The sequence below is a fragment of the Anolis carolinensis genome, chromosome 6, assembly GCF_035594765.1.
Source record: "Anolis carolinensis isolate JA03-04 chromosome 6, rAnoCar3.1.pri, whole genome shotgun sequence".
NCBI lineage: Eukaryota > Metazoa > Chordata > Lepidosauria > Squamata > Dactyloidae > Anolis > Anolis carolinensis.
This window is the reverse complement of record NC_085846.1, coordinates 96,446,699-96,462,109: the sequence shown is the minus strand read 5'-3', so window position 1 is coordinate 96,462,109 and position 15,411 is coordinate 96,446,699. Positions and strand designations below refer to the sequence as shown.

At 40.6% G+C, this 15,411-nt stretch overlaps 1 protein-coding gene across 2 annotated transcripts in view; it reads left to right on the top strand.

Annotated features, from left to right (window-relative positions):
* Positions 1-13,894, top strand: part of st8sia6 (ST8 alpha-N-acetyl-neuraminide alpha-2,8-sialyltransferase 6) — a 56,238-nt gene extending 42,344 nt beyond the window's left edge. For both annotated transcript variants that reach the window (XM_062983968.1, XM_008112470.2), the window contains 4 exons: positions 274-383; positions 998-1,090; positions 2,923-3,397; positions 4,864-13,894. In XM_062983968.1, the coding sequence (XP_062840038.1) occupies positions 274-383; positions 998-1,090; positions 2,923-3,391 (672 nt within the window). In that variant the 3' untranslated portion in view covers positions 3,392-3,397; positions 4,864-13,894. The remainder of the gene's footprint in view (positions 1-273; positions 384-997; positions 1,091-2,922; positions 3,398-4,863) is intronic.
* The last annotated feature ends 1,517 nt before the right edge of the window (positions 13,895-15,411 follow it).

The following is a 15,411-nucleotide window of genomic DNA, read 5'->3' as shown; positions in this document are numbered from 1 at the left end:
GTGAGAGATTGGTTTTGTCCCAAATCAGGTATAGAACTGCAGGCTCAACATTCCTTTGCCCAGTTTTGGTTGAATTCAGCCTCCCTCTCTTCTGCCCTTCCCTTTTGCATTACAGCCCTGCACCAGCTTTTTGGAAATGATGTTCAGGATGTGGCAGAAGCTATAGAGGAGAGAATGCAAAAATAGGCTGGGCAATGTACCCACAATGCCCGTCTCCATTTTGGATGAAATTTTGCTGTATACTTAACACTGTTTCCCTCTTTTTGTTTTTAGTCACAGCCTCTGGATTATCCTTTCAAACAATGTGCAGTGGTCGGTAATGGCGGGATTCTGAAGAACTCCAACTGTGGAGCTGAGATTGACAAATCAGACTTTGTATTTAGGTGAGTGAGTGCATGACGTAAGGAACAAATGAGGAAGATGTGCTTTCTGTTGTTCATCAAAACTAACGCAAGTCAACTAAATCAATGAAACTTGCCTAAGAGCTGTCCTGTCAAATTCCCATTGATGCAGTGAATCTAGTTGAGATTAAGGCCTCCCGTTTGTCTCTGCTGATGGAGATAGATATCTGCCCCATCCAAACCCTCTTCAGGTGGGTCATGCTCTGTTAAAGTCTAATGGGCTTTAATATAAAAGTTTGGAAATGTTAATTTTTTACTACAATACCCAAAATCTCCCAGACAACTGGTTAATCACTCCCCTTGAAACCTATATAAGTCCATGGCTGTCATCACAGCCCATGTCAGCAAACACTAAGTAAATTAATTGTGCAGTGCAATTTGGAAGGTTAATTGTTGTGCAGAAAATCTTTTCAGAGTCATGGTATTCATCTGCACCCAGAAAGACATTTCTAGCATTACCAATGAGACTTTCTTCCTGGGAAGGATGCTCTAGGCTTGCAGCCTTTGATATCAGACTAAATTGATGTACCTTTGATTGTCTGAGAGATATGGAAAGGTTATAAAGAAAATAATATTTACCTCTTGTCAAATTGCAGGTGTAATCTTCCCCCGACTGAGGGAAGTGTCAGTCAAGATGTGGGCAATAAGACAAACCTTGTGACTGTCAACCCGAGCATCATAGCTCAGAAGTGAGTATGACTGCAGTGTTGTTTGCGACTTGTGCTTAATTGCTTGGTTCTCCAATTTAGAAACTCCTTGGCATGCCACCATGGTTGCTATTGAATTCCAATTGCTTCATTAGTAGTCCCAAGTTTCCCCTTAAAAGGCCGGCTAATGCAGATTGAAAGCCCTTAAGCTGCTCGTTCTTTTGGAAAGAGGGGAAGCTTTCTGTGTGGAAGTAAATACAATGGCCCTTTGCTCTTTGGCCTCACAAGCTCTTAGCGATGAGGAAAGAATAGCGGTGCACAAATTACAGGCTTCATCTAAACCAGCTTTGTCCAATCTCCTGCTGTTGAACTGGGATATGGGAGTTGGTTGCTGTGTGCCTTTGAGTCAATTCTGACAGCCCTAAGGTAACCCTGTCATGGAGTTTTCACAGCAAGATTTGTTCAGAGAGGGATGCCTCTGCCTTTCTTTGAGCTGAGAGGATGTGACTTGGCCAAAGTCAAACTGGGCTTCCATGGCCTAATGGGGATTCAATTCCTCATCTACCAGAGTCCTAGTCTAGCACATGAACCACTATGTGACACTGGATTTGGGAGATCCAGGTTCTCCCTCTGAGACTTGAAACTTATTGGCTGACCTTGAACCTATCACTTTCTCTGTCAGTCTTCATTCATGGGGTTGTGGAGAAGGTAGGTGGCAAGGGAAAAACCATGTATGCCATCTTAAACTCATTGCAGTAGTCTTACTTGAACATCACTAATGCATAAATTAGTCTGAACAATTCTTAGAATTATCAATGGCAGTATATTGATCATTGGCACTCCATAGCATTTGTTACCTTAGGGAACTCCTAGCGATCAATGTTAGATGCTAGACTTGTGTGCAAAATTCGTCCTTACCGTTTCTTCCATGTCTTTTATGTCTTCCGTTTATCCAGAAGTATGAAACAGAAAGCTCCCTCCCCACACGAAACTCAGCTCGACACAAAAGCCTGCTTTCATGTGGAACCGAAATTTCATGTGTGCATGCTTCTTCTCTTTCTCCTCCTCCCTCTCTCCCTCTCTTGTGCCCACAATGCCCTGCATTCACTCACAGGAGTCTCAGCCGGACAGCCCCACATCCAGGCCTCAGCATCAGGGTGGAAGGAACCACCTCCCCTCCTTTTTTTCCAGGCATGTGTGTGTGGGTGTGTTACTGTGCTGGCGCTTGGCTGCAGGCAGGCACTAAGAGGTGCGTGTGTGCTTTCCAGGCCTGCCTGCGCCCCGCCACACACACACTCTCTTTCCAGGGAGTGTGTGTGTGTGTGGTGTGAGGCATCCAGGCAGGCCTGAAAAGCTTGCCTCTCAGTGCCTGCCTGCAGCCAAGTGCATGCACAGTTACACACACCCCCACCACACACACACACACGCCCTGCCACCCACCACACTCCCCGAGTTGAAAGGAGGGAGGGGTGATTGTTCCTTCCTGCTTTCTTGCTGAGTTCTGGATGTGGGGCCGCCCGGCCATGACTTCCATGAGTGAATGTGGGGCATTGCAGGTGCAAGGGATGGAGGGAGGAGGAGGAAGAGAAGAAGCACAGTGCCTGCCAGGCAGCCGAGTGCCTCAGGAAAGGGATTCAGTGGGTAGGACCCCCCCCCCCCATAATGGACCGATTTTCGGGCCCCGAAACAAAACAAACAAAAACAACCCTCCCAATTTTGGAAGGCTTTCCGAAAAAAGACCGGGCCTCACAACTAAAGATGGAAACAAAATGGGACAAGCTTTTACCTGAATGCACACCATTAATAGATGTCACTTAATCATAGCATGTTTTGGTATCAGTTAAGAATGTTCCTAATCCTTTGCATGTTTGCAGGTATAATAAACTGAATGAAAAGAAAGCCACTTTCCTGGAAAACATTGCAAGCTATGGAGACGCGTTCCTTTTGTTACCAGCTTTCTCCTTCAGGAGCAACACTGCCACTTCGTTCAAAGTACACCACACTCTGAGAGAGTTCAGTGCAAAGCAGAAGGCCATCTTTTTCTACCCCAGATACCTCAAAAATCTAGCTCAGTTCTGGAGGACTAAGGGCGTCAAAGCTTACCGGCTGTCATCGGGTTTTATGATCACCAGTGCCGCTGTGGAACTGTGTGAGAATGTGAAGCTGTATGGCTTCTGGCCTTTCTCAAAAAGCATAGCAGGCAATCCTATAAGCCACCACTACTATGACAACCAGCTACCTAAGCCTGGATTCCATGCGATGCCCAAAGAGTATAACCAAATTCTCCAGCTCCATGGAAGAGGGATCCTCAAGCTACAGCTTGGCAAATGTCACACTGAGTAGGCCAAGGTAGGTGCTGTTGTTTCAGAAAAAGGGGAACTAAAAAAAAACTCAGGACCACATTTCCTCAGGGAAGACCTGTCAGGAAATGGAGGCAGTGTTGGCCATGGTCAAAATTTGTTGGCACTACACCCTTCTCTCTATTCCCCATCTCTGCTGACTGAGTTGCTCAGGAAGGAACAGATTGAGGACTGTGTTTGCCCCAGGCAAGGTAGGACTAAGGTGATTGGGACCTTGGGGCCCCTGTGCTATCCAAAGCATATATATAACTATATATATGAGGGTGGAGTTGCATGTAAAAATATACCTGTTCTGACCTGCATACAAATTCAGCATAAGACTAAACCTACAGAACCTATCTTGTTCACAATTTGGGGACTGCCTGTACATTGCAGAGGAAGGGAAAGAGTATTTTTGCTTGAGGGTGGATGTTGGATCCCATGTCAATACAGTGATGAATCCAACCCAATTTCTAAATAATTTTAGCACCATGGATAGCTCAATCAAGGCTAGGAAAACATGGCATGGATTCATCACTCGACCGCCGCAAGAGTATACCACTGCTGTCACTGCTAAGAGGGTTTTTAAACATCAGACCAGAGACCTATGGATCCTATTTTGACTATCAAGCACTTCATAAGATAAGAATGGTTTCTGATTATAAGAAAATCTTAGCAACAAAAGTCTTATATGAGACTGTTCTTGGATATTTCCTGAAAACAAAGCAGGGAAACCTGTATCCTGCTTGATATCCTTGAATTCCAGTACCCGTTCCTGGAATGTTACAGAAAGTACATGAGCTGTGTACGTTTTCAAATGCACCTTATAACCATATATCTGAATAGATGGATCTGAAGTGAAAGATACAAGTGGGCCTCCAGATATTAATGGACTGGCTCTAGCTGATGGAGGTAAAGTAGCTGAAGTCCAGCATCTGGAGAGAGCCTTCACCCCACACATTCTGTTTAGTATAGATAAAGTGTGGGATTTATATGTTTTTGGACTGCAACTCCAGAATAGCCAATGAAAGGAAATGCTGGGACATGTAGTTCAGTATCATCTGGAAGGTCATACAATTCCCACCCCTGGTGTAAAGCAGTCCTATGAGGCAAAACAGGATCTTCTCCTTTAAAAGAAGAGAGAAGAGGAAATCATTTTGATTGAAGTGCTCAAAACATGAAATTAAATGATACTTTATTAATTACCAAATGTCAGAGCATCAATCACAGCTTTTAAAATAAGACAAAAGTGAAGTGCTGTGGCTTATTTTTCTTTCATCAGTGAACTGACGCCTACTCTCTCTCTCTCTCTCTCTCTCTCCTTTTTAAAGACTTGGGCTTTCTCTGCCTCCTCCTGCCTCTTCCCCTTTAGGCCCAAGGCAGTTAAATGCCAACTGTAGCTTGTTGTATGTATGTTGCACAATTTGCTTGCAAATGAATCACAGTGACATTCATTCTTTCTGTGTTTTTTTCCAGATATAGAAAATATGTGTACACCCTTGTGGCTTGATGTTGGATTTGATCAAATGTCAACTTGTGAGCATTAATTTGTGCCGTTATGATCAGAAATATTTTGCACTTAAAGATGGTGGTCTTATTTCTTTTTCTGGTAGTTATAGTGATGTCTGTGATTTTAGATTCTTGAAATCTGACTTTTTTTAACCTAGACAAAAATTTTCATACCCCAGAATTCCCTCTATAAGATAACAAAGCACAATCTCAGGATAGTTGCTGTCAATAATGGAAAGGTCTTGCTTTTTCGGTGTTATATTTGTAAATATATTTACTGTTTCATTTATGCCATCTAAGATGGTAGAAGGTTGAATGTCTTTGTATGCTGCTGTTTGACTGCAACCTTTTGGCTGGTCTGCAAAGAATTATGCTCGGTTAGACATTCAATCATGTGATTCCTCCACTTCTATTCTGAAGCAGTACAATCCACACAGTTATAACAGAAGCCATAGAAGATTGGTGAACTGCTACATAAAAGTGAACGAGATACTAATGTTCAGAAACAATCTGTGACCAGAGGGAAATTCACCCTAAAATGGGGAGAGGTGCCATTTCAGGGTGAATGGCTCCTCCCTGATCATGGATTGTCCCTGAACTTCAGTACTTCATTCACTATTTTATGCAACAGCTCAACAATCTTTTATAACAGTTACTTAGTTATACAGTATGTATGTATGTAATTAAGTAATATCTCCTGGTCTTGACCTCCTGAGCTCACCTTAACAGCCAGCGGTCACAATGAGCAGAGTACAAAAAAGATGGATTTTCCATGGATGTATTCACCAAAAAGAAAAGCTACAATAAAATATTATGATTTGGAATACAACTTCTGATTCCTACATCCTTGCTTGCTGTTGGAAGGAGCTGGAAACATCACCCTATTTGTTTGTTTATTTTTCTTATGTCCTGCTTTTCTCCCGAATGGGACTCAAAGCGGTACATAATATAAATGAAAATAAAACTAAAACAATATGGAATACAGAAATGTAAAAAAACACCTCTGCTGTTTCCTCCGAGCCTGAGAAGTTGGTTGGATGGAGAGAACATCATCTCCTGAAAATTGTGGATTTTGTATGAGGAGCAATAGGATTTCAAATAGTTTGGATCCAAGCTTTATAGATAAAAATCTTGCTACCCAGTGCAGTTGCTGGCAGTGAGCTGGGGATGGGCATTTTGCCACAATCATAGCTTCATAGTATGTAGTGTACTGTATACAAGTATGTATGAATCTTGATGGTTTTTGTAGTGAATCATGTTTAATTACATTCCAAGGGGCAGACTTTTCCAACATCAGTTTTGTGACATCATCAGAATACTCAGAAGTAGTTTTGCTAGTTCCTTCCTCTGAAATACAATGTCCTACACAGTCCAAGTCCTACCCAGGGATGATCCTACTTAGCTTCCAAGATCAAACAAGATCTGGTGCCTTTCTGGTATTTAGGCCTAAGGAGATACATCTAAAGCTATTTTATATATGTTTTCCAGAAAATAATTCATATTAGGCTCTTAAATTTAAATTCCTAATCTTCTTTTCATCAAACTACCTATTAGAATTAAATTATTAACAGGTCTTGATTAAATTTCTTTCTATTAACAGGAGCCAAGGGAGATTAACTTACATAATGCAATCAAATAAAAACAGTGGTATACCCCCTGGGCACCATTTCCAGAAAATTTATGGAATTCTATTAATCTAACAAGGAAAATATCTGCAGAAGCTGGGTAATAAATTTCTGGACTAAGTGGCTCAATGGGAAAAAAGAAAGAGGTAGGGCTCTGTAGTAATATTCAGTTGTAGATGATATTCATTGACGTTCACAAACTGGACTCTCCTTTGTCTACCATGCAAAAAACCATCTATCACCCATGATTGGGAGGAGGATGACTTCTGTTAAGCTTGGAGTTTGAAATAGTTGCTTTTTGGACTTCAACAGCCAGGTTTCTTCAGTTAGCATGAGCCATGAACTTCAAAAGCATTTGTAAAGAGACTTTTGAGCTTAGGGGAACAATATTTTCAGAATACTTTGGCTATTATTGCCATTGGTAGTGCTCACTATGAATTTCTAAGTGTCATGGTCCAAAAAATTCACTCAATTTGTTATCTTATGATTATATTCAGGCACAATTAATGCTACCGCACAGCAGTTTTGAAGTGGAACATAGACCAATAGATATGTAGTTTGCATCAATGGCGTGGCAATGAGTTTTGGAGGAAGTCATGATAAACCTCATAGATGTTCTCCAAAGAAAGTTTAAAAATGCAAACAACATAATGATAAATTGTGGCTGGGAAAATATTTCCCTTTCCTCACAATTGAGAGACAAAAGACAAACTTGTATAGGAAGACACAGGAAGTACTGGGCTTGAAAACAAAACAAAATAGGGCTTCCCTTGGAAGCCCTAGAGCTGCTACACCACAGTTTGCATATTCTGTTTTTTTTCCTCTTGCTTGTTGCAGTTTTTGGAATTCATGTCATCAGCTGCAAAACTAATTATTATTATACAGGGATCCATCATAGCAGATAGCTTGATGGATCTAGGTAGAATCCTGTGTGTGCCATGTTGATATAGCTCTAGTTAATTTTAGGTAAATTATGGAAGGGAGGTATCCAGTACCTCTTTGCGCAACTCCCCTTGCCCTGGGCTTACAACAGCAGATGGGATCCTTCAGGAAGCATCTCCATCTTGTGGGAACCAAACAATGTTCTGGCTACTGTCCTATTACACATCCAGGAGCTGAGAGGGAAGAAGGACCCCCAGCCCCAGGGGAATAACATACATACAATGGTAGAGATTTAATGGCATAATACAATGGTAGAGATTTAGTGCTCTGGCTGTCTGTTGGATCTTGACCAGCCTTGTCAAGTCAGGACTATTCCCCATGCCAAGATTTCAGGCCTACAATTGACTCCTTATAATTCACAGGGGACTAGCATTAGTTGTGTTATAAGGATGATATTACAAAAGACAGCCTCTCTGATGCCACTAAATATTGCACATCCATTGCAACTGCACGAAGTTGGCTATTCAAATGAAAAACATCAGTTGAGATTCTACATCAGCGGTATAGTTATACTTGATGTTCTGACCCAACCCTGAAACTCACCTTAATAAGTCAGTCTGCCATCCTAAGCAATAGAGTTTTATGATGTGACAAGCCTCCCCCACTAGTGAGTGACAGTGCAAACAGGAACCCCTGCCAAGTCCAGTCATAGCTCTTTGTCACTGTTTCTGGTGGGAGAGAGCTGGTCACATCAGTTGACATTCTCTTGCTCAGCATAATCACTGTATTTGGTATGATGGACTCACTTTTAGGGTAAATAGGTTTGTATGGCAATGGTACCATGCTTGTAAATGTGAAGTAGTTATGCAGTTGTAAGTATGTTGTTACTAACTTAATAAGCCATCAGATACCAAGTCTATTAAAGGAGATAGATAGATGATAGATAGATAGATGATAGACTGTACAAGGCAATACAGCTGCTTTGAGATTCTTTCACCTCACTGAAATGACTGGAGAAGAGGATTCAAGCTCTGAGGTCTAGAAATCATAATTTCAGTCTTGGAATCCATTTATTTCTAAGTACTCTTAATTTTTAAAGACTTTTGATACTTAATGACTTCAGCCTGTGTCTGATTTTAAAACTGTTTTGTTTTAATTTGTCAAATTATTTGATATGCCTTTAGTCTGTTGATCTTCTACTGTTTACATTTCAAATCGTTTTAAAATGTTCTTTATTACTTTTACTTGTACACCATCCTGAGATCTCATAACAGAGGACCGAACATAAATATTTTAATAAAATAAATGTTTAAAGACCTATGTGCAGATGTGGATGTGGGGAAATGAGCTGCAGAGAGCTTTTTAGCAATGGAAATCTGCCTGGCCTTGGGCAAGTCAACTTCTCTCCTCTTAACCTACTGCCTGCTTCTTGGAGTTTGGGGGAAAATACTTTTGTACCTTGGCCTCTTTCCTCTTGAAGTAAGTATCATCTGATAGTCCTGCCATCAGTCCTGTAGAATATATACTTATTCATAGCATGTTCCATTCCCCTGGGATTTGCAATGGAAGGAGTACCAAAGATCACCATGTTATGATACAGTACTTTAAAATGAAAGTTCATGAAGATTAGGACTATCAGTGACAAGCTAGAGGTGGAAATAATGGCTGTTATTCCAGAGCATTTACTTAGCTACATTATCAGAATTCCCTGGGTAGGTAGTGTCTACCATCTTGATCTCCCAATCTGGATCTGTGGTCCAATTGAGTGGGATGCAGTTTCATCCCATCCACCCCCTAAGTGATTTACAGATAACATTCATAAGTAGGATCCTTGTCATAATTGTCCTTTGCATTAAAGATCCCTCTTGGGAAAGGGGTGAAAATGTCAACCCTTAAACCTTTTAAGCAGAGAGCCAATTCACAGCCCCTCAGACAGTTGTGGGGGGCGGACTATCATTTTTTTAATTAAAAAAACCCCCATGAACGAATCTCTATGCACACTGCACACATCTTATTTGTATTAAAAAAAAAACCACGAAAGAACAATACAATATTTAAAACGAAGAACAGTTTTCACCAACATAAACTCGCCAGTATTTCAATGGGAAGTATGGGCCTCCTTTTGGCTGATGAGATATTAAAGTTAATTAGGATTGTTGTTGTGTGTCTTTAAGTCATTTTGGACTTGGGGTGACCCTAAGTCCAAATTTTAGAGCAGGACCAGGTAAAGTACCTTGGAGGGCCACATCCGGCCTGCGGACTTTAGTTTGGTGACCTTTTATCTATTGCTTGTCAATCGACAGAAGGACAAATATCTGTTGGTTGCAGCACCCGCTACCTGTAACTGGATTAGAGGAGGTTCACAATCCCTTACTCTATTTTTTTTGTGTCAGGAGCAACCGGAGTTGCTTCTGGAGTGAGAGAATTGGCCGTCCGCAAGGACGTTGCCCAGGGGATGCCCGGATGTTTTGATGTTTTACCATCCTTGTGGGAGGCTTCTCTCATGTCCCCGCATGGAGCTGGAGCTGATAGAGGAAGCTCATCCGCGCTCTCCCCGGGTGGGATTCGAACCTGGCAGCCTTCAGGTCAGCAACCCAACCTTCAAGTCACAAGGCTTTTATCCCCTAGGCCACTGGAGGCTCCTTCCTTACTCTATTGATTACATAGGAACACAAACCAGTTGCAATTGTGTAAGTCTAGCAATACGCATCTGTAACTGTGATCATAAATTCTAGCCAATATTTGTTGCTATTTCTTCCTATGCATCAAAATTATGTTTCTGAGATTTGGGAAGAATAATAGACCTGTGACAATCTTGCACAATTTACTTCTAGTATTAAAAAAAACAAAAAACTAAAGTGTTGTGAAAAATATTATGAATCTTTGCACATAACCTGTTTTCGGCATAAAACTCTTTTTAAAAGGAAACCTTTCTTGTGCAAAACCCAGATTTTTTTACATTAAAAAAATCCCCAACATGTTTTCCATGCATCACTTTGGGATATTTGAAATTGGGGAGAATCCTAAGAATCCTTTTTTCCTGCGGTTGGGAAGAATGATTCATCCCTGTACACAATATAATAGGCAAGGATATGCATCCCTATGACTGCCTGCTGCTTGTAATCCATATCATCCATTCCTTGCCTCTTTGATCAAAGGCAGTATGTTTCTGGATCTGTGGCAGCCAGTGGGTGCTGCTGAATATGTTCTGGATTTAGTCTGAACTGTACAGGTTCAGAGCCCTAAAAGAGATTTGGTACATAGGATGCTCCTTTAAAGTTCAGTGGATTCACCATCCCACTGACATGGCCTCAAATGTTAGCTTCATATTCTCATCACTGGGCATTATGAGTGTTGAGGGTACTATTACCTATGTATCCTGCTATGAAGCTCTATAATGAAACATTGAGCAAGAGAGACTTTTGGGCAAAATCACCATGGCTCTTCTTATATTCTTAACCCTAACATTGGAATATGTATTAATCAACACAAACACCACACTCTTGTGCAGAAGGAAAACACACAAAGACACACACATCCCCAGAGGGGTCTTTGCGAGGAGTCCATGCCCATAATGTTCCTCAAGGTACATCTCACATGGAACAGCAACCGGCAATTTGCAATCATTATGTAAAATTGCTTTTGTTTTAAAGATCATTTGAGCACAAAGAACTGTTTCAGCCTATGACACACTTGGATTCTCTTTTGTTTTGCCATTTTTTCTTAAAAGATTAGGGGTTTATGGATGAGTGTATTGGGGAGATGTTGGATTTGGGGTATTTTATACCTGACAGTTCTAGTCCTCCTCACTTATTGGCTCCAAAGAGAGCTTGGAATTCATGGTTTGGACCACAACTCCCAAAACTCCCCAACCCTGATGTGGTTTTAAGATGCAACTCGAGATCTAAACTTCTACAACCATCCCTATATTGGACAAAGTCATTAATTCTTCTGACAGTGTAATGTTAGGATGTTCGATGATTATTCCTCTGCCTTTTTGCCTAAAATCTCTTTTCAGTGTATTGCCATCTGGCATTTGATGCTGTAAAATCTAAATGTGATATTATTGTCTATTTCAAATTGCTAAACATCTGACTATATTTGTGTATGAATAAGTCTCTTTTAGTGCAATGTATCGGGAAGAGTGCTGTGCCATTCTTCCATTTTAAATTTTATTGTATTACTAGGTCAACTTTAGTCATTGCCCAGATGATATCATGGATGTTTTGTACTACAGATGAATTGCCTCCAGGTCAACAGCTCTTTGCTTCCATGGTTATGATGTATAAGGTGTTGCATTATCTAGATGTGAATTGGATTTTATTTTTCTGCCATTTTGCCTGGATCGTTTTAAAAAAACCTCATATGAGTATCTTCTGCCTGATCATTCACATGCCTTCATCCAAATCATGATGACTGCAGTCTCAAGCATACTTCCTCCAGAACGAACCTCATTGGACACAGTTGAGCTGACTTTTGAGTAAAAAGGCATACAGTTGTGTTGAAAGTCATGGAATAAGTCATCCACAATTTCTCTTGCTTCCTACATTGCAATGAAGAAAATATTCCAGGATAATAAACCTGGATACAGGAAAGTTGGAAGAATCACTGTGAAATAAATAAATGGAGGTTTCTTGTAAACTCTCCTGATGATAATTTTGGAAACATCTGCTTATGTAAAGGTTTGTATTACTGCAGAACTGGGCATTGTAATGTAATTCTGTTATTACACGATTATGATTATTTTGCTATTTTTGGTGCATTCTGTTTTAATTGGTGTTGTGAGCTGCTGTGTGTCCTACTGTGGTAGAAAAGTGAGACATTAAATTAATTCAGTTCCCCAATGGATATTATCCACCATAGAGGGTCATAATCCGCAATGCTAGTCAGACACTGCTCCGCTTTTCATGGAATCATAGAGTTGGAAAGAATACACACACATAGCACTTTGGAAACAGATGGACACCCAGCCTCTGTTTAAAAAATTTCCAGCGGAGACTTGATCACATTAAAAGTCAATGTTTTCCACTGTTGAATAGCTCTTACTGTTAGGAAGTTCTTCCTAATGTTTTGGTGGAATATAATGTATTGCAGTTTGAATTCATTGTTCTACATCCTTGTTTCTGGACCAGCAGAAAACAAGCCTACTCCCTCCTTAAAATGACATCCCTTCATGTATTTAAATGCTAGCTATAAAGACCCCTCTTTTCCAAGCTAAACGTAGAGGTTTTTCACTTTAAAAGCACAAAATAATTTCTGTGTCTCCTAGAGGGCAAAAAGAGCGCCCCCCCCCCCAGGATAGGAGCAGGTTAAAGTCTGAGCTACCCCCAATATTTTGCTGCCCACAGTTTCTCAAGTCAAAGAACGTAATACCTCAAAACGTAATACCTTTTCCCTGACATTAAGTCTAGTTGTGTCCGACTCTGGGATTTGGTGCTCATCTCCATTTCTAGGCCGAAGAACTGGTGTTGTCCGTAGACACCTCCAAGGTCATGTGGCTGGTATGACTTCATGGAGCACCAGAGTGGTACCTATTAATCTACTCACATGTTTTCAAACTGCTAGGTTGGCAGAAACGGGTTAACAGCGGGAGCTCACCCCACTCCCTGGATTCGAACCGCCAACCTTTCAGTCAGCAAGTTCAGCAGCTCAGTGGTTTAACCCGCTGCGGGCTCCACCGGGGCCTTTATACAACATTCATACAAATTATGCTGCACAAAGTGTCCACTTGATTCTACTTAATATTAGAGTTGGTTCTGCCTCATCACATGGCATATCAGGTAGGAAAGCATAAGTGAGATGGGACTGGGATAATCAATATATAGCCCCCCCCAAAAAAAAAATCCTTATGGGAGCTTAAATACCCTAAAGGCATCAGATCTTAGAAGTTAAGCTAGGTCAGCTCTGATGAATACTTGGATAGGAAACTGGTGCCAATGGATTCCAGGTGCTATAGGCTATATATTGCAGGAAGGAATTGTGGAAAACCACTCCTGAGTATTCCTTGCCTATGAAAGTCATGGGGTTGCTATAAGTCAACAGGTGACTTGGGGTCTTTCCACACAGACATATAACCCAGAATATCCACAATATCTGCTTTGAACTGGTTTATCTGAATCCATACTGCCATATAACCCAGATCAATGGGGATTTTATGCAACTGTGTGGAAGGGGCCTTGAAGGCACATATATAATGCACAAGTACTTCTGAACTGGATTTGTAAAGGAAGTCTCCTGTCAATGTTCCTGATTGTACCGGATTAGCTAAAGAAGAACTAAGACAAGATAACTTTTGCATTGTTTCAGTGCAGGTGGCATGTTTGATTTTTTTTTAATTGCTTCTCTTGTTTAAGTAGCACAGACATGTTAACAGGTCTTGAGGAATTACTCTTAAGCATCCTGAATGAAGACAAATTGCTACTTTGCTGTCAGGACCAGTAAACTTTTTGTTTAAAGGATGACTCTCATTAAACTCTGCTGGAAAACTCTCATTTGCATAGCTTAATTAATTAATGCTCTTAGCCTTATTTAAAAACAAACCAAAAGAGAGAAGAACATTTGCTTTGATTTCTTAAGAATGTTTGCTGCATACCACGGTCATCTGAGGTCTTTATGGGAATAGTGTTGCTACTCAAGAGATAAGGGAATATAATCCAGAGACATGTGCACTGACTTTGCTGAAATACCCTCAGAGATGTTTGATGTTGCCCATTTCAAACACTAGCCACATGGAAATAGGCATATTCTTCTTCCTGCTGGAAATCAGCTCAAAACCATAGACCATGCTATCTGGAAATAGTGAAATTTGTAAAATAACATTTAGAATTGCTCCTAACATAATCATGGCTTACCTAGTATCCAATGGTGTTGCTACAGGAAGGAGTTGGCAAAACGAGGACATTTCCCTCCCAAATTAAATTTTCCTTCACTTTCCAACATTTTGAAATTGCAGTAACTTAAAACCTCATTGAACATTTAGAATACTGTTGTCCTTCCACATTTGTGATTATGGATTTCATTAAAATGTTCTTCCTGGAGTCTTCAGTGTGACGTTGTGGTCAATGTCCTCCCATCATGTTGGAGGACCTAGAGATTTCAAGAGAACACATCCATCAAAAGTTGAATGTAGAGTTGTTCTGAAAGACCTAGATATTATCTCAAGATGCTTCCAGACAACATGAAAACATGGGTATAAGAGGAAGGACAAGGAAACTCGGGACCTGAGAACATGTACCCACACAGACCTGTAGGCCCTGGGATTTCTTCCCCCGCCATCCTCACAGGCCTCTGTACTGGAACAAGATGGAAGGCGAACAGGGACATTTAGTGGAAGTTTTTTAATAATTACTCCGTAATGCACTGAACCATATATGCACACATGCAAATATCTTAATATAAATATAAGTGGATTCCCATGTGCTCATATGAGGTTCAACACATAATAGAATGATTTTAAAAAAACTTCCACCAGATTTCTCCTTTCCCCTAATTGTTCATTCAAGCTCTGTTTAATATTATACAGTTTAAAATAAAGAGTTTATGGGAGTTTTAATTGCTCTCTGTTCTTCATTTCAATCAGCTGTGTGTCTTTTTGACAGCTCAATCAGCTGATCTGCTGTTTCCGGCTTTTAAAAAGTGAACATGTGCTGGAGTCTCCACAGGGGAAAGAAATCACATGTTTTTGGTGAGTGCAGAGATATACAGTGATGCAAATAGGCACATTTTTGGGCTGGAACCAGGATAAAAGGGGAACCTTTTATCCCGTGTTTTTCGACCATTGCAGTGAATCAGCAAGTATTTAGCAATAACAACATGTAGCCACCCCCCTTTTTAACAGGAAATCTCATGGTTTAGGTACTGTATAGATGGGTTCTCAGATAAAAAGTAACATTTTCGTTCTTCATTGTTTTTCACTTTCATGAAGGTCTTATGCCTCCAATGCCAGCAAATGTGTAGAGCTGACTTCAGAGTTTACCCAAATAATACATACCTGAACTCATATGACAAA